We start from the raw sequence: 19,530 nt of genomic DNA, 5'->3' as shown, positions 1-19,530 counted from the left end.
CTCAAAAGTTATAGCTCCATCTGTGGATTTTAAGGCTTCATTTTTCTGAACCCTGAAATTGTAACATTTTGGACATTGGGAATTAATGTTCAGTTTGGGAGTTACACATCTGTACTGGAAGATACCCATTTTAATGAATGAGGGTTGCCAGTATCTAGATTTTATTCACATTCTCATACAGTCTTGTTCCCCTCTGTCCTTAGCACAAACGCAAGTGGCACTCCCACGTTTGTTGGGGTGTCAGTAGCGTGCAACTGACCTGGGCAACGCAATGTGCAAAAGGCTGAGCACACTGCACAAGCACTTTGGGCTCTACCTTGGTTTTCCTTGGATACTTCTCTGGCCCCTCTTTATTTCCTTGGCTTTCATTCTCACTTTAAACCTTTTGTGGGCAGGTGAGCACTCTTCATCTGGCTTTGTTTTCAGTCATATCTTTTTTACTACTCTCCAGCTGTACCTGCGAACTGCCCATGAAATAACTTCAGTTAAGTTTGCTGGCCAGCGAAGAAGTGTAAGATCTTTGGAATGTTTTCAGTTACTGTTTAAAGGTGGTAAAGATGCTCAATAACACTTGTACCTGTGAACTCTTGGAGATGTGCTTTCATGTCCTAATTTTGATATGGTATTTTGTTACCTCCTTCATGCATGTGTTAAGAATGTAAATGTTATGAAATGGCCCCACGCTTGTCTCCTGGCAAGAAAATTGCAAGAAAAAGAGGATTGGGGTGGGGGAAAAGACAAGGAAAGGAGAAAGAAATATTTCACTTTCTTATCCAAGGTGATTTCAGGTCTAGTTGTTTCCACATATTGGTTATATAATTTTTTAAAAATAAAATTATATCCAATGTAATATTTAACTGTTTTCTACCTGAATTTTAAGATGGAGCAATTTTTACTTCAACAGCCAGTATTGCTATTAAAATATACACTTTTAACATGGCTATAGCTATAAAGAAAACAAAATCTTAATTGTAACTTGGAGGAGAGAGTGTTGGAATTTACTTTGTGAAAATCAGGTTTAAAATGGAGGGCACTGTACCTTTTGGGTATTTAGTGTAACAGTAGCAATAATGTGTTTACATTGTCTTGTTATTCACTAGAAAGCTAAGCCATCAAATGAATCTGAGCTTGTTTATTTCACAGCTACTTTAATTTTATCTTTTTTTCCCCCTCTCTGTCTAAATGTTTAAATAGACCTTTTCTTTCTAAATCTATTTAAGCAATGCAAAACCTAAATCAATCCTAAGTGGCAACCACTTCTCACAGTGCTGTGTGTGGCTGTGTGTTAATTAGCTGAAATAGATTATCCCCTGGTGTGTGGCGTAGTGTTTGTGGTAACTTTTAGTGTGCATAGTTTGCAGTGAATTTCATGTTTATTTTCATGTACTGAGGCAAATTCTCAGTATGTCTTCAAATTATCTCCTTGGGGGTGTTTTTTCCTGAGCTAATCCTGACAGACTCTTCCTGCCAGATATGCCCGTCATCAAGAACAGGAGAACACTGCACATGCAGGAACCTCGGTGCTTGGGGCTGTATGCAAATTTAATGCCCAGCTCATTTCTGTTTCTCTTACATGGATGACAGACATTTTAACAATAAGTTTCACATTTCCCCATGGAAATCCCATTGTATTACTGTATGTATATGAGTGCATACATACATTTCCTTTGTATATGTGTTTGAATATGATATCAGGAACACCTGTGCTTGTAAATATGTTTTATGCCCTTTTTGTGTATTTACATACAGATAAAATATGTGTAAGAAAGCTGGTGTCAAGAATGCAGTCGTCAAACAGCTCTTTATCAGAGATGTAGCTAGATCCCAGGGAGACTTATCAGATACTAAAAAATAGATAGGGTGGAAAATGTGATAAACAAGAAATTGACACTGAAAATAATTCTACAGCATTTGGGGGTTTCCTGCCTTCATATGGTAGCGAGAAGCAAGAGCATAGAAAATAAGCTTTTGTTTTCTGATGTTTGAAGCGGGCACAGTCAGAGCAAATGATATTCCAACAATTGCAAATAGAGCTTTCTCCAGATATGTCACAATCTTCATGACTGAAATGAATTCTCACTGGTGCTATAGTTTTTGGAAGAGCTGGAAGTTGCTGAAGAACTACTAAATTATTATTTTTTCTGCATTTTAAAGGCAGTAACCAAAATGTAAGCACTTTGACACCAAAATTTATATGTAGACACTGAAATAGGTGATTTGATCGGCAGAGGTGCAGCAAACCCATGTCCCTCTCTTCTTCCTGTGTGTGTGCTTCCATCTGTACGCACACAGACATGCACGTATGTATGCAGTGCATGCATTTTTTGAAAGGAATTACAGGAGGAAATTCTTACATCCTTGTCCCATACTGAATGTGGGACACATGCCTATTCCTCTATCTCTGTGAAATCAATGTATTTGAATGTTGAGCTGTATGTTTAAATTCAGATAGCTCAAAAGTGCTTTTCAGAAGAATTTTTAAATGGAGATTGCAGAAATATGGAGGGAGATTTTAAAGAGTTTTTAAGACAGAGACTTCATATAGAAAGTATTTTCTTTTTTCTTTGGAATTCAAATTTTGGTGAGATTTTTTTTTTCCTCTGGAATTCCTGGTCTACATATATGGCAAAGTTGTGTTTCTACACCTTTCCTTCTTCGTTTCTACTCATCTTAGTTCGTGTTGGTTTGGGGGACTTAAAAAGCCATCATTACCACCGTATTACTTTTTACTTAAGAGTATTATTAGAAAACATGTACTGCTTTTCTTTTCTTCTTGAGGTGGGAATGACAATTTCATAGTGGTGGTTGCAGTGCAGAAGAAAAAAAAAAAAACAACAAAAAAAACACCCACCTACTAAGTATTCAAAAATTGCCATCACAGCTTGAGAATAAGTTCTGTAAAACTAATACTAATATATTCAAGTATAAAAATATACTTTAGAAGTAATTCAACCAATTGTCTTTCTTTTTATTCTTAGAAATGAAATTGTTATTCATATGGAGACATATAGCTAAGCCTATGTGTAGATATAGTTAGGAAATATAAGAACTTGTTTTCCTCTACCTCCTTGTACTACCTGCTCTGAAGTTATATTAAAGAAAATTAAAGAAAATACCTCATAATTGAAGTTCATTCAACATAACATATTATATCCCATCAATTTTAATGTTATTTCACAAATAAAGAACACTATGTAGTAGTACTGAATAGTATGAAATAAAGTGACAGGAATGAAAGAAGTGATATAATTATCTGGTGGGGTTTTGACACTGTCTTTATTTTTGTAATTGCATGGGTTGATTAGTGTTGAAACATAAGGAGTACATACAACTTTCCAGAACGTCTGTTGATTTGGTATGTTCTTATACTTATTTGTGTTACTTCTCTCTTTTTTTTTTTTTAACCTCATTATTATGTCGCCCTTTGTTTCAGATTGTATTTGTTCTGTTGCTTTCTTTATCTTTTATCGTGCTCTGTAACAACATGCTACACCGCTAGTTCTCAAACCGTGATTTGTAGTCACTTCCCATAGCAAGTACTTCCCAGGTATAAATCCATATTTAAAGTGTATATGTTTAAAAGTTTGATGATAAGGGTGTGTGGTAGTCTGGAAGAAATTGCAGTAACTCAAAATAGCCTATCATTTCAGAAGCTCGAGAAGCAGTGCTCTAGGCAGTACAAACTCACTGGGGTTTAGCCATGTCTCACGTGACTGGAAGGTAAGCTGAATAACGCACGCATGGCATGCTGCCTCACCCTTACGTGGCCTTCTTCATAGACAGAACAAGTCTGTGTCCCTCTAAAGCAGAAATAAAAGAGGTTATCCACATTCTGAGGGGACATGGGGAGGCTTTGGAGAACATGGCAGTGACTTCCATGGTCCATCTAGTGCAACAGCCTTCTTACAAGTTCTGTGGGGTAAGGATTTCATACTCCGCTATTACTGCCAGATCAGGATTGTGCCTTGGGACTTAGCCTACCACCTTCTTTGTTTTTTTTGTTCACCCTTGTTGTGATCAGGACAGGTCAGTACAATGCAGTGTCTTTTTTCCTGAAAGCTGTACTGCTAATTAACATCATAATTTTCCATTAAATGTGGAAAAGCACTGGTGGGAAATTTCAGGTAGGAAAGCAGTATAAGCAAACCTAGAAGGGTATGGGAAAAAAACAAAACAAAACAAAACTTCCTTCATTGTTTCTATACTTCACTGATATCTCTTTATTGTTAAATTATTTGCACCCACTATAGAAAAGTTCATTTCAGTGGACCTTGATATTACATATAGTATGTTACATGCAAATATTTAAAGAATGATATAAAAGTGTACTAGGCAGTAATTAAATAGAGTTTTAAGAAACTCAAGCAGTTTTTGGACTGTTATCCACTGTAGGGTTAAAGGATAATCAGATTTCCAGAAGTTTGTTGCCTCCAGTGTGATAAAAAGCTTTTACTGGTCAATTAAGATGGTAAAATGCTGAACATTTGTCACTAAATTTGGAATGTCATCTGTGCCTACCCAAATCTGTATAGTCTTTTTCTTGATGTTTTCATGCAAGGTTTGGAAATGAACAACCACTTAACTGTGGTGCAACATGAAAACAAGAGCCCCATGGCTTTTTAATACACTCTGAAATCATATAGGAAAAAATAAGCAAATGAATTAATAAATAAAGGAAGCTGTAATACAGCAAAAGGAATACAACCTAAAAAGGGTAAGATAGTCTTGTCTGTAAAATTGGAGGAGATGAGAGAAAGATGCCTTGCAAACTCTGTAAGAATATTTTCAAATGGAAAGCACCGGTTTTCTAATTTCCCACTGTTCCCAGCTGACATGGGGGGCAGGCCTTTAACTGCCTGCCAGTGCTTTCTTCTGTTCATTTATTAGTGAATGTAATGTGCCTGCATGAAGGTGAGGTAGTAAAGAAAAACCATATATAAAATGCAGCTAGCTCTGCTGGTGGCATGGCTCTCTTGAGTCATAGAAGGTTGTGACAAATAATGATGTGAGTGAAGCTGTGATGGATGTTAGACACGCAGGGTAAAGAGCAGCCCCTGCCCAGATTGCATGCAACTTTTCTCCATAAGGGATTAACCTATACAAAACATATATCCCCCTCCAGGCTTACATTACACCACTAACTGCTCCTAGGGCCTCCTACCTCCTACCTGCTATTTCTATGCTGTCTTGGACCTGAGGCTCATAAAAAGCATAAGCTTTTCTGTCTATGGGACCCATGCAATCTAGACAAAAGCATGGGAAGCACAAAAATTATTTTGTAGTATTTTCTGAGTAACTCTGTACATTTATTTTGGACAATGTATGTCTTTGATTTTTCATTGCTTTGCACCATATATAGCCATGTACAACATGAGGGCAAAAACATTTCTCATCAGAAAGGAGGATGTTACCCTCTGCTCTGCCATTTGTGCTGCCAGTGGATTTGAGAAAATGGCAAAATAAGGTTCAGAACAAGGAGACTAAACATCTTCCCTTTCACTTCAGTGTCATCTCCAATTTCACAAAGCACCAGACTCGTTGCTACCTTCGAGTTTGTTTTACCCTTATGAATGGAAAGCCAATGCACCGCAAAGTATCCTGGCACTGCAAGATTTTTTTTTAAATTAATAAAGTAGCTTGAAAGCTGTTTTCCTTTCAACAGGAGCAAGTGGTATGCATCATTTAACCCGGGCAGAACAAGTACAAAGTAGTAGACAGAGCTTTTCTATTTCATCACATTTCTTAATGAAGAGAGGTTAATGATCAAATGAGGTACCAAACAATGAAACCTCATGCCAACAATGATATTGCTAAATGCTGTATGTGGCCCAAAGGACCTATGTAAAAGGTGTAAAAATGGAATTAAAAAATATGTGGAGGAAAGATTACTGTGCTATGTGAATATGTAGTTTTATCTGTGTGTGCATGCATGTAAAATTATGCATACACATAATGTATATATATCTCTTTATTTGGAACTCATTCATTACAGTTTCTAATTGGCGTATATTATTTTTGGTGCCGTGAGAGGTAACTTCCAGCTATTGTGATTTCCACCTTGCTGGTATTTCAAAGAAACCTAGCAAAAGGAATTGTGGAATCTGACAACAATATATCTTTACTAGTTTAATTCCACTAAGAGTTACCACAAACCCAAGAAGAAGCTGCATTGTTTTAAGATATGAAGAGAAACTGTAAGAAGGGACTCTAGGTAGTTTGTTCTATTTTGGACGAACAGTGCAGCTGTGAAACTGTTAATGAAGAAGACAGCTTTTGTGATTATCTTAGATCTCCGCAGAGACTTTTTCCAATAACTCAGATCCTGTTCTCGTTATACACCCAAATTCCTTCTTTCTGCCTGATATTTATTGTAGGTTATTTCAGTAGTACTGTCTGCTGTTAAGATCTGTCATTAATCTCCTCAGCTGCATTTGACTTTGTCGGTCTTCAAATTCTAGCATTGAAGCTTTTCCTTGGGCCAATATAGTAATGTCATTTATTTTTGTTCTGAAGTAGAAAAAAATTATGTTTATGCTCATCTTAAAATATTGCAACGATTCTGAGGATATATTCCTATATTTTTAAACTTTACAAGACTTCCTAAGAAGGGGTTGACTTGAGTGTTTTGCACGTTGACTTCTGCCTGTACTCCAACGCATTATGGCCAGCACTTGAGAACTGCCCTGTGTGTTAGGAGACAGTAGTTAAACGTGTCAGTTCGGCTACCATCTTCTCCCACACACTCGTTTCTTCTGCTTGCCTCCCCCATACTCAGTCCTGGTTCTTCAGAGCCAGCATGATGGGCAGACGCATACAGGAGCTGAGAGCTAGACAATCCTGATTTGAATCCTGATTTGAGTCTAGGAGGTGTTCTGGAGGGAAGCAGGGAGTGAATGGAAAGGCATCTGATTAGGAAGGGTGGGATAGGAGACAGTTTAGGATTCTGCTGAGCATCCTGACAATGTGGGAGGAGCAGGAGGAAGAAAAGAGAGTGCAGTTAATGAGGTGAGACCCAGCAGTGAAGGGCGAGCCCAATTTCCTTGCAGCAGGAGTTAGGTAGAGGCAGAAAATAAGAGGATGAAATGGGAAGTATATCAGTCAGAGCTGCTCTGATGAGAGAGCTCAATAGATGGGTAGAGGGGTCTACACGTGCCAGAATACTGTTTCCTGGACAATATGTAGCTGAATTCTTGTATCTTGCAAATAGCCATGATGAGCGTCAGCAAAATGTTCAGCCTGCTTTCATACACTGTTGTGAAGACAGCAACCAAGCACTGCTATTACATTGAGCATCAGTTCAATTACTAAAAGTGTGCTGCAGCTCTGAAAAGTCCAGACCTGAACATAAACCATCAGCTTACTTCAACACAACAGGTCAGTCACACAGTACTTTACAGAATGTCTAAAATCCTAGCTGAAACTACCCCCGTCTTCCTGTCCCAGATGTCAGCAAAACCCTATGTGGGAGCTGAGAGCTGGGGAAGGAAGAATGATACCAGAAGGAAGGTGACCTGCTCAAACCTCGAACCTGCTTCCTTGTATATGTATAAAATACGCAAAAAGTCAGTAACTACACCATACATTTTTCAGTTTCTTCAATTATAAGAGTCACAAGATCAAACCTTAGTCTGAGGTTTTCAAGGTCGTTACTATATTGGCATTCCAGCAATGCAGAAGTAAATAGGGAAGTGAGATTTTTCACTACTGTGTAAATCAACTAAACATTAGTGAGTTTGTGTTTGAAAGACAAAATATACTCCTTTTAACCTATGGACAACTTCTTGTTGTATTTCAAAGACACGTTAAAATTAATAAATGCATTAGAGCTTATTTTAATATAGGGAGAAAATCCTTTAGAATGGGAAGTGTTAGGCAACAATTATGGGAGTTTCTGTAATAACTTTCAGCCATTTTGGTTTGGCCAAAAGATTCTGAGACTGAATAGACTGTTAAGGTATAGAAACCATGCATTTATAATTGCAAGTCTTAAGTTGTGTTCCCTTACATGTATGAAATGTCTAATTTCAGAATTTGTTCCTGTCAGTTTTGGTCTGCTTGGTATGTGTAGCACGTTAAAATATATATATATATATATATATATATATATATATATCAGTTCTTGTTTTGAAACTGGTGTTCTCATTGCTGTGTTACTCTGAAAAGAAAAAAAAATAATTCAGAGTGTAATAGTGTAGCAATGACTATTAAGAATGACAACAGCATTCTGTAGATAGCGATGAAATACTCTGCATTCCTCTATTCACCTTTTAAGGGAGTGCTTTGAAATGAGCATCTGTAAAATATAGTATTCTTCAATGGTTAGTACACATTATTGATGATGATGATGGCTCAATAAATGCTTTTTTTTTTTTGGAGCTGTGGAACATTTCTATGTTAAAGTACAGCTAACCATGTTGGAGTGGCAGGCGTCTGAATACATGAAATGTAATGTTACTGAAACAATGAACTACTAAAAGATGAGGTATATTCTATGAAATGTCATATATTTGGAGGGCACAACCACACTTCCTGCAAGCTCCTACAGCATGGAGAGAGATGATTTTAAAAAGAAAGACAGCTTGGACTGCAGCATATTCTGGCTGGAAAAAGTAACTATAAAAACAATAGGAAAGTTGCCAGGGCACACCTCTCTGTGCTATGTATGATTTAATGTAGTTTGTGGAAATACAAATATAATTAAATTTATTATACAGAAACAATTGTAAGGGCATGTTTCATTTTTTTAATAGCATGAAAATATATTTTTCCCTGCAGAAGCATTACTTCAACAAAAGCAGCAGGAAACAGTTTTCCACTTAGGATCATAAAAAAGAAAATCTTGTTTTGTTGAATGTGTTTGTCTTGACAAATTCCCTTATAGGTTATGGATTAAAAATTTCATTTCTCAATACAACTAACAATAGAGAAACTTAAAACTCAGATGCTAAAATCACATGCACACACAAATGTTAGTAGGCTAGCCTGCTTAATTATGAAGTGTATTTCAGAGTATGCTTTTTATTTCTTTTAGGTGGGTTGTGCCCTACCTAGCATTCTGGTGTCCATAGAGCTTGCTGTTTTTGCAGTGAACTTCTGAATATTTTCCACCTTGGTTTTTCTTTCAGTCTTGTTGTTTCTGTTTTTTTCCAGCATCTTATATGAATGGTTACCTACCTGTAGCCAGAATGTGAGTTTTTTCTGTCATTCCCTAACAAAATGACATTCTTTTTCTTTTGCAAGTCTACATTCTTTAGCTTCATGCAGCACCTCTGGTTTCTCAGAGAGGCATTCTGTTTCAAAAATAGATATACACCTCCTCTGTTAGCTTCCCCACAACAGAGGGTAACATGTCGGATTTGCACTTGCCTTAGTTAAGAGGGGCAGCTCAGTGGGCATTGAGAGAAACTTTTCACAAGACTGAAAGTGCACCAGCCATTGTTAGGTGCGACCAGCATATTTCTTAACCAAGTATCTGACTCCATTTCTTGTAAAGGATACCTACTCTTGCAGCAAATGCTGTATGGATCTGCTGTCAGTCTTCAAATGCACCTGAATAGAGCTTTGCACACCAGAGAAGTTTAGCAAAGGCATAGAGAAGTAAAATCAGGCAAACAGTGACTGATATATCAGTAATCTTACTTTAAATATTTTTTATTTATTCCAGTCATGACTGATTCTACCAAGTCATAAAGGGATAGTTACGGCTATCTTTGCACTCATCTGTGCTGTTTCCAATAGAGTCTCAATTTGAAAATGTATATAAGATATCTTTTATTTAATCAACTGCATTCTAAATACTGTGGCATTTATCTCACTGAAATATTTCATGTTCATGCTGTTTATGCTAATAGCAGGTATCGTTGTTTTACTTATAGTGCCTTTTTTCCACTTTTACCTAGAAGGATGTGAACATGCTTCAGCTTTCTTGAGGTCTGCTACAGTCTTCTAAAGAACACTGCCAGTTAAAAATGAACTGAGTTTTATTTCGCATTTTGCTTCTAGAAAGCATTGCAGGATGTAATTATAGCTATCCTACCAGGGAACTAAAAATAGTCACATCTCTCAGTGGCCTTGGCCCAGGGACAATCTTCTTACTACAGAATTCAGGTTGTTCAAACACCTGGAGCTACCTTGCTCTCCTGTCTAAACTAGTATTCTCTGCTGACTTCTCATTTCTGCAATCTACAATCTTACTTTGCACAAGAAAGTTTAGGGGCTTGGTAAACACTGAAGGAAAATATATACCTAGTATCACTTCTAGACATCCCTAGCATCTAAATAAGTGTAAGCAGATCATTTGGGATGGAAGGAGGGAATACTAGGTGGTGCCTGTGGGGAAAGAGTGAAGCACGGTAAAGAAATGAGAAGTCAGTAATATCACCCCTGGATTAATATGAGAGTTGCAAATAGAAATAGGCACACTTTGGTAGAGATGCTAAACATAACTCTGCAAGCTTTTTCAGAACTGAAGTTGGAGGGAAGTCTAGCAATCAGTGAAGGAGAAAATTAGAAAATTACAAGACAAACTGAGAGATGAAGTTACAGAAAGTGGCAAGGTAGTTGAAATGTATTATTATTCATTAAAATGTGTTTACAGTGAAGTAAGTTAAAAGGTAGAAAGGCATTCTCTTACATTCTGTGAATGACTTGCAGGTTAAGCCATAGGAACTTATAGAAAGCTGGACAATCAAAGGCAAAGAAATTTTAGGCTTTTCATAGTATCATAGAATCACAGAATATCCCAAGTTGGAAGGGACCCACAAAGATCACCGAGTCCAACTCCTGGGTCTACACAGGACCACCCTAAAAACCAGACACTGTGTCTGGGAGTGCTGTCTAAATGTTTCTTGAACTCCAGCAGGCTCAGTGCCATGACCACATCCCCAGGCAGCCCCTCTTTTAGTGCCCGACCACCCTCTGGGTGCAGAACCTTTCCCTAACACCTGGCCTGACCCTCCCCTGTCCCAGCTCCATGCCATTCCCTCGGGTCCTATCGCTGTCCCCAGAGAGCAGAGCTCAGCACCTGCCCCTCCGCTGCCCTGCAGGCTGCCATGAGGCTTCCCCTCAGCCTGCTCTGCTCTGGGCTAACCAAACCCAGGGACCTCAGCTGCTCCTCATACACCTTCCCCTGCAGACCCTTCACTGTCTTTTTTGCTCTTTGTTTTTATTTATTTATTCTTTACAGTTAAACTCAACCAATATTCCAGACATGGTAGAACAAGAAAACAAAACCAGTCATCAGTCGCAAGTGTGAACATCAACCCGAAAGGCTCGCTAAAGTGGATTGATTGATTCATTCATTGATTGCTCACTAAAGCCAACATTAGGCCAAGTTACTTGCCTTCAAGTGATAGTTGATGGCAAGTAGAACCTTTCAAAACAGTTCCTAATACATAAAAAAGATTTTAAGGAAATCACTAGGGAAATTTGAATTTGTCTACGTGTATTAGTGCTCTATTGAACGGATGTTCTTAGAATTTTGAAAAGTAGCGATGCTGTCTTTTGGTGATTCTTCTGTCACCCTATTCTGTGGTGGCTCCACACCTCTTCCAAACAAAAATTGTAGATCAGACTGTTTATAAGAACAGAAAGGAAACAGAAGAAGCAGAAATATTGCTTTATTCTACCTTACTTTCAGCTCTGCGTGAAGGGACAGATTCAGCAAGGGCAGTGTGACCAGTTGACATCTCTAGGACATCAGAGAAACCATTATGTTGATGCAGCTATTTCCAAATAGTGGTGGAAGAAAATTTATAGGATTTAGCCTTAACTGAAAGTTTAAACCATAGTGTCCTCAATATAGTAAGGGCAGTATAGTTCCCGTCTGTGAAATGAGACTTCAAAAACAGCTTGTGGAAGTCTCTCTGCTCTTTTATGGAATCCAGTATCTCTGTTTGTTCCAAACATGAATATGGTTATCAAAACATAAATCAGTATTTTTTTGCATTTTATTAATGGAAATCACAGTATGCCTCTTAACCAGGTAACTTCAGTCTTGATTCTCATACAACTTAAATTGTTTTGCTGTCCCTATAGGTTTTCCTACAACCAAAAGGCTTACTCCTTCAGTGTCTAGACTTCTAATGGCCCATTTATTTCAGTGGTGATTAGTTATGAATGAGTGGTGGGGAGGGGTTGTTTAGTTTCTCTCTGGTACCAGTAGAAATGAGCACAGAAAAGCCATTTGTGAAGTGTAAGTAGCTCACATTCAGCTGGTAACTTTTTAAACTATGTGACCTATTTTTCTCCGGAAAAAAAAAAAAAAAAACCTACAAGTCTTTATTTTCCAATACTTGGGTAATGATGACTTTTATGCTCTATTACACTTTTTATAGTGTTTGTCTTAAAATGCTGAATGATTTTCTTTCATCTGCAATTATATAAATAGCTGTAATTATCAAATATGATCCATGTTGTGATTTTACACCTTTCATAAAGTCAGCACTTCGGATTTTGCTTCTAAAGTGACACATACATTTACATTTTCAACTGTCCCACCCTCAGAGCAGTGCAATTGTAACGGAGCAGAATTCTGCTAGGTTCCAAATTTTCGTGTAAAGGAATATGAACATAGTTTTGCAGTAGAGATTTGTGTGTTCAGAAAAGTCTAAAATTATGTGAAATGTACGTTTTAGAAATGTCTTCCAGCGTGTGACACTTCCGACCGAAATGACATGTTTATTTCTGTAACTGTTAGGCAACTTTTAAGGAATTTTAAAGTTAGGAACAACGGGATTGATTTCCAATGGAAAAATCATATGCAACAGGGGGAGGACTAAATGCATCCTTTTTAAAAGCTCATGGTAAAATTGGACACTTTGAATTGTAAAGAGGCTTGAGCTTTACAGCTGGTTGTCACCCCTCTCAGCAGAACTGTGCTAAAAAGTATAAGTCAGCCTAAGAGTTCTATATTAGAGCAAAGTGAAATCAATCTGAGGACAGGCATTAAAAGCACTTTTTTGCTTAGAAAATAATGTCTGTAACAGTGTTCATGGTAATGTTGCTAAAACAAAGACATGGGTCATTCAGTAAACAATTAGGTTTTGTTCAGAAAATGTAGTATTAAAATGGGACCAAGGCTCAATGAACCATTCTCAGACGTGCCTTTGATCTAATGTATCCTAGTAGGGCGTTTGTTACTTGATACCAGGTATTATTGCTCATAGAGAAAATAGTATTGATTTCTCTGAGTTTGTCTGCATTTTAAAAGTCTTGAGACAACAAATCTGTGTTGAACTGCCCTGACAGCAACAATAGGCAGTGTGATATGAGAATGGTCTCAGTGAGCCATATTTCCCTCTTCTAATTTTAACCTGACTACTAAATCTGCAGTTTTAATAATGCAGCTCAGAAGCTGTTAAATGAAGGAGAAGAAATGACCCAAGAGATACCACATTTTGTAAATATTTACAGATTTTTTTTTCCTTTTTTATTTCCACCTAACTTTTGCTATATGAAACTGAAAACAGTGACATGAATTTTACATTACTAATTCATATGCTGTTTAAAACAGTGCTGTATTCATGCTCTGGGGTTCACTTTCTTGGAATTGTCAGCATTCTTGGAGCAAAGCCTTAGCACTTTCATCTATGGCTTCTGCAAAAAGATGTGAAATGTCAGTTACAAGTTGTAAGAAAAAAAAATAAATGAAAAATTTCAAGCTTCTACCTAGAAGGTTTTACTGGTGCTGGCAATCTTGTAAAGACAGGCAGTTTACATTATGATGTGATTGGATGTTAGTATGAAGGTTCTTCAGAGGAAATAAGTCTATCTAGATACAGTTGTGTTTCAAAACATCCTGGCTGGTATGAGGCACATTAAGTGAGTCATATCTAATTGTCAGACTTGCTTCCTTAATAAATAGCATTGCACCACACTAAGGTGAAAGAATGAAGGTGTAATAGAACCATGGATTTGTTGTACAGGTTATCATGGAAATACCATTACCAGAAATCTCTGCCTGGTAGGAAATGGAAATTCTTTTGCTCTTTTCTTGTAGATCATGGGACCAAAGTATTCTAACAAGAGCTGTCCTAAATACACCAAAAGCCTCACCAAGACTGATGTTAAAATAATACTTCAGTCTATTAAGTTTATATAAATTTTTATGTGTTCCCATGTTTTAGCCATTTTCAAGTTGACCTGTGCCTATCTAAAGAAATGGAGTAACAGATAGTGTAGTTTAGATTCAAATCTTTCAGAGTCCACTGCTACCTGACACTCAGGTAACTGGATCTGAAATTGCAAGAGTGCTGAAAAAAAATGTTGGAGGATGCTTTATATTATGTTCAAAAGACATATTTCTTCCAGACTTACCTCAACAAGGGCTCTACGTTCTAAATGGACTTCCATATATATTTACATTAATAGCGGTGTGTTTGGGATCTGATACAGCTAAAGGACATATTTCAGTTTTAGTTTGTTAAATAGAAGTGCCGTAGAAGAAGAGAGGAGCCATCATCCTCAGAGGTAGCAGACCAATTTTTGTAATGGAAGAGGCTGCTGACTCTCCAAAGTGCAATGAAAATTATTTTTTAAGTGTTTTACAGTATAAACACCATGCAGGATTTTGCTGGAGCCTTTAAACCTGCAGTACTTAATAGAAAGTCTGTACCATGAAGATATGTAGGTTATCTTTTATTCTTCCTAGTCTTCTGAGAATACATACAAGGGACAAAACCTCAGGAAATACAATTGTCCTTTTAAGCTTAAAGGGTAAATGGATGATCTTACGATTAGAGCACACTGTTTGGAGTTGCAGACGGAGGCTCTGTTTGCAATGGTGCCAAAACTCTGTTCAGCCAACTTTTAAATTTCCAGGATAATCAGGAGTTGGGTAAAGCATATAGTGCACAGATATAGATAATACATAAATAAGGCTGTAAGAATCCTCTTTAAAAACGAACAGAGAAAGCTGTAACTCGGAGAGGAGGCTGTGGTATGAGTGACATGCACTGCGTGACACGGCGGTGACGGAAATGTCCGTATCTCACCCTACTGCTGAACACATTACAGCCTCTGACTCCGGGTGCTGTGAATACAGATTTCAGAGGTTCCCGTGTCAGCCTGGGACTCGCGAGGTGACTCATCCTCTTCGACTTCCAGTCCCCAGTCACTGCAGCAACAAGCCCTGAAAGCTTAGAGGCTGGCGTGCTGTCAAGGCCCCTTTACTCTTTTGCCGCAAGGTAATCCAGATATCAAGGTTGTTGAAAGGTTCCGGAAAGCTCCCTACATGTCAGCTGGAAGCATCCTTTGCTCAGCTGTGTGACTTTATTGAAAGCAGGCATTTCTGTGAAGTAAGCGTTTCCTAATTTTTGTCAGAAAGTTCTCACACAGCTGTACTTGCAGCCCTCCTCCTTCAGCTGTACGCTGTTCCCTGCTGCACCTGAAGATGTGGGTCAGTGTCTCCTGTCTGGGGTGCTCCCTTTTTTGTATGCTGTTTTCTGCTGGTAGTCAGATAGAAGGAAATGGAAAAATAAAAAGAGCTGGGAAAGACAAGGGTTAATGCTGTGAAGTCTGTGGGTGCAAACAGGGTTCTGTTAAAAATGAAATGAAATGGGGTGGAGGTAGATAAAAAGAAATCTGAAATAATTGTTCTGTAGAATATGGCCTTTCCACATACGCAGAAATCTTTCTCTTCACTTCTGTCTGAAGAGAGAGTCAAATAGAGGATCTCATCTCTTAATTAGAAAGAAAAATACTCATCAAACACATCTCATCACTGGAAAGCTAATGATCCACAGCTGCTAGTCTGAAAGGGCAGGCTTTTTTTCTGAACAGTAGGAAGTGTTAATCATTTTGGATGAGATTTCTTTTTAAAATATACTGTAGTTTGCAAAAGAATAGGATATTCAATACTCCAACTTAAATTATTTTTTGAAGTGTTGTACACGAGGGATAGTGTCATGTGTCTCCCTGAACGATCATTTAATGCATGTGTCTCTCACTAAGAGTATCAACTGATGTGATGTTGTAAATGGCCAGTTCATGCCTGTGACTCTGAAAATCTTGATCTCATGGGGGAGAAGAAAAAGTCCTCCCTTATAGCCTTCTGTGTAGGAGATGGCAGCTATATTAAACTGTAACCTTTGAGACTCCCACTCCTCCCTTAAAATAGTTGGCTTGTTTCAGTAGTGATGAGGATCCTTTTTTTAAACAAGTTAAAGCCATTATTTCTTTGGAAGAGGGCAAACTAGATAGAGTCCATATTCCACTGGATGCTTCATAGGCATACGCAAGTCCCAGACCTGCCCTTTTATCCTTGTTCCATAGCCTTTCTAGACTTTTTTTTTTTGGTCCTTTATTTGTTTAATGGATGGATATGTAAGTTTTCTTCCCCTTCATGGATGAAAAGAAGAGAATAGCTTCACACATACCACTTCTTCCCTCTCCCCCTGTCTATGAGGTCCTTTGTGTGTAATAACTGAGCCCCTGGATTTTCTTGCTGTTTTTCACTAGATTTTGGGGTTGTTCATTTTTACTGAAAAGTTCTATCTCCTGTTGGGAATCTGCTTGTTTTCTCCCTTGTGTGTTTCTGTGAGTGCATTTTTGTTCTGGGGAAGATAGTGAGGCCATTTCACTTGCAGTGCCATCACTGTGCTGGTCTCATGCAGCATACATCTCATTTGTGTTGCAAATATAGAGATCCTGTTTTCCCAGTGGCTGGCTGAGACAGGTGCCTGAAAGGAGGAACTAGTTGAAATTCAGCCACACTAGATGGAAATGAAGCTGGCAGGTCAGCAAAATCATCTAAAGGAGATGGCAGGTGTAATATCCACATTGTGGAAAAGATATGTCCATACAAGTCATAAAGAGGTAATATCTTAGCATAATATCTTATTAGCCTACAAATTACAGTATTTTAAGGAATTAATAGCGTTAAGGATCATTTGGCACTTAGAAATTTCTGGTGATGTGTATTTGAATGGGAACTCATTGACGTCCTGGAGTACAGGTTATGTGATGACCATGTTCCACAGTCTCTTGTCAGGTCAGTATCTCCTGAGACCATCTGGGTTACTAGCTTCATTTCTCAGCAGCCAGGATATTACAGAAAGATTTCCTTTCCATCTTTTTAACCAAAGTTGGGATGGGAACATAAGGAGGACTGTATGCATTGCCATTTCTCAACTGGTAATCTCTGGGGTCTGTTTTACTGGTAGTTGGATACTGTCTGCTGACTTCCAAAGCTCCCTCCAACATGTATGCATTGACTCAGGGCCTTTCTGAGGTTAATGGGTGCAAGAACTTTTTGCTTTTCTTTTAAGATGTGAATTCTGTTTTTAAGTTGGCCATATCAAATTTACTGCATCAAGTTCCTGCAGATCATGCTCTCAAAAGGGTAGTTAGCAAGCTCGTGGAGAAACTCAAAATCTGTGAGCTGTTGTTTGCTTCTTATTCATTACCATTCCTAACAGATTTCCTTTTAAACTAAACAACCTAAAAAAGATGGTTTTCTTTCAAATGAAATATTAACTGTTACGAGTGCCAATATCCTCTTACATATGTCGCACTCAGTGCTTTTTCAGTTCTTTCAGTGTTTATCATGTTTGTCTTGCAGTCTCCCAGGACTTCTGTATGCATAGCATTCAGTGATAGGGGTGTGAGGTAGCTTAGTTGATCTTGAGATAGGAGATGACTTAAAGATTTTTTTTTCCTTTATGTGGAAGCTTGTATTTGGTAAGAAGATTTTGTTTTAAATTGAAACAGAAACCCAGCAGAAGACTATTAAAATGCCCATTTTCTTTTTACTCAAGTTTATATACGTCTTGGTGACTGATATGGCAAAATAAGCCACTTTTTAGTTTTCCTGGTTACTGGCATTGTCTTAGGTTTGCAAGTTATGTGACACAGCACCTTGATTAATTTTAGTTGGTAGTGAAAATACAAACATTCCAGAGCTTAACTATTTGGATGACAATGGCTTAGCAAGATATCTGAAGCTTAATTGTAAGCTGGAGTAAATAGCATGATTTGCTATAACACTTCCATTTGTGGTTTTGGCCATATTAGGAGAAAACAAACTCAGGTTATGGTTTGAGCTGGCTAAAACAAAGGGGGTTTTGTTCCTAAGGAAAATGGGGTGTAAAACTGGTTTTAGTTTGACCCCATCTATACCCAAATATCTTTACTTCTTTCTTGCAAACCAATTATTCCAATGCTTGAACCAGCAGGGAAAGGTATCTAGCTGAATGTGTCTCTGCCAGACAGCTGCAGCATCTGACAAAAGTTTAGGACTTCCAGGCTCCAAAAAAGTCATCACTATACCGATTCTCAGGAGCGACAGATCTGGAGCTGAAGTCCACCTTACGAAGCATGTCACAGCTCTGTGGTGTACGGAGCTGTGTGCTGGAGGTGGGTTTCTGCGGGGATCCCAGTTCCCTTGTACACTCATGGAAGCTTGCATCTCTGGGAGATGTTGCCCACCACGCTCCTGCCAGCCCCTTCAGCAAATGGAAGTTGTTGTAGGGGTGGACTTTGGCAGCTGCTCAACACCCCTTTCAATCCCATTTTCTAATATTCTGAGGTCATTACTGTTTCACTGTGTTTTCACTAAAATACTTGCATGCTATTTGCTTGTTACTGTGATTTTTTGTGGATTTTCTGTACAAAGGAATTTTTCACATTTAATTACTTCTGTTTGTGTGACATCACTACAACATTATTAGGTTCTTTCTTTTGAACAGCAAATTAACTTTTTGAAATAACCAACTGTATTACATTGTGATCTAATTTTTATGCCATTTTGCGTTATTTTGTCCACATAAGCATTATTTTATGAGAAAACAATTAACATTCCGTCTTAGGCTATCCTGTATCAACTTTCGTAGAATCATAGAATTTTCCTTTGCAAAAGATAAGGTACAAGACAGTGAAAAGATTAGCAGTTGTTTTGCACGGGTAAGTGGCTACTCAGTGAAGTGGTTTAACAAGTTGCCTGCCTAAGGATAGGTGATTTACTTTAGAATGGTTTTAATTTGTTGCTCTTAACTGTGCACAAGAATTTAATGTAATGCTGAGTTGAATCACTTTTTTTTTCCTGCTCTGTCTTCTAGCTTTTTCTTTTTGTGGTCTGGAACTTTGAGCTCTACATGATACCACTGGCTTTGTTGTTGCTGTTGGCATGGAACTACTTCTTGATCATATCGGGGAAAGATAACAGGCAACATGATACAGTAAGTCTTCTCTGCTTCAAGCACATACATGTCCTTCCCTTTCCCTTTCCCTTTCCCTTTCCCTTTCCCTTTCCCTTTCCCTTTCCCTTTCCCTTTCCCTTTCCCTTTCCCTTTCCCTTTCCCTTTCCCTTTCCCTTTCCCTTTCCCTTTCCCTTTCCCTTTCCCTTTCCCTTTCCCTTTCCCTTTCCCTTTCCCTTTCCCTTTCCCTTCCCCTTTCCCTTCCCCTTCCCCTTCCCCTTCCCCTCCCCCTCCCCCTCCCCCTCCCCCTCCCCCTCCCCCTCCCCCTCCCCCTCCCCCTCCCCCTCCCCCTCCCCCTCCCCCTCCCCCTCCCCCTCCCCCTCCCCCTCCCCATTCC

The 19,530-nt window shown here is 38.4% G+C and overlaps 1 protein-coding gene across 1 annotated transcript in view; it reads left to right on the top strand.

The window, feature by feature from the left end:
* Positions 1-19,530, top strand: part of MCTP1 (multiple C2 and transmembrane domain containing 1) — a 191,593-nt gene that overhangs the window by 118,318 nt on the left and 53,745 nt on the right. The window contains 1 exon segment of the mRNA XM_050716521.1: positions 19,056-19,175. Coding sequence (XP_050572478.1) covers positions 19,056-19,175 — 120 coding nt within the window.

The sequence above is a fragment of the Cygnus atratus genome, chromosome Z, assembly GCF_013377495.2.
Source record: "Cygnus atratus isolate AKBS03 ecotype Queensland, Australia chromosome Z, CAtr_DNAZoo_HiC_assembly, whole genome shotgun sequence".
NCBI classification, from domain to species: Eukaryota; Metazoa; Chordata; class Aves; order Anseriformes; family Anatidae; genus Cygnus; species Cygnus atratus.
This window is presented reverse-complemented; position numbering and strand designations above follow the sequence as displayed.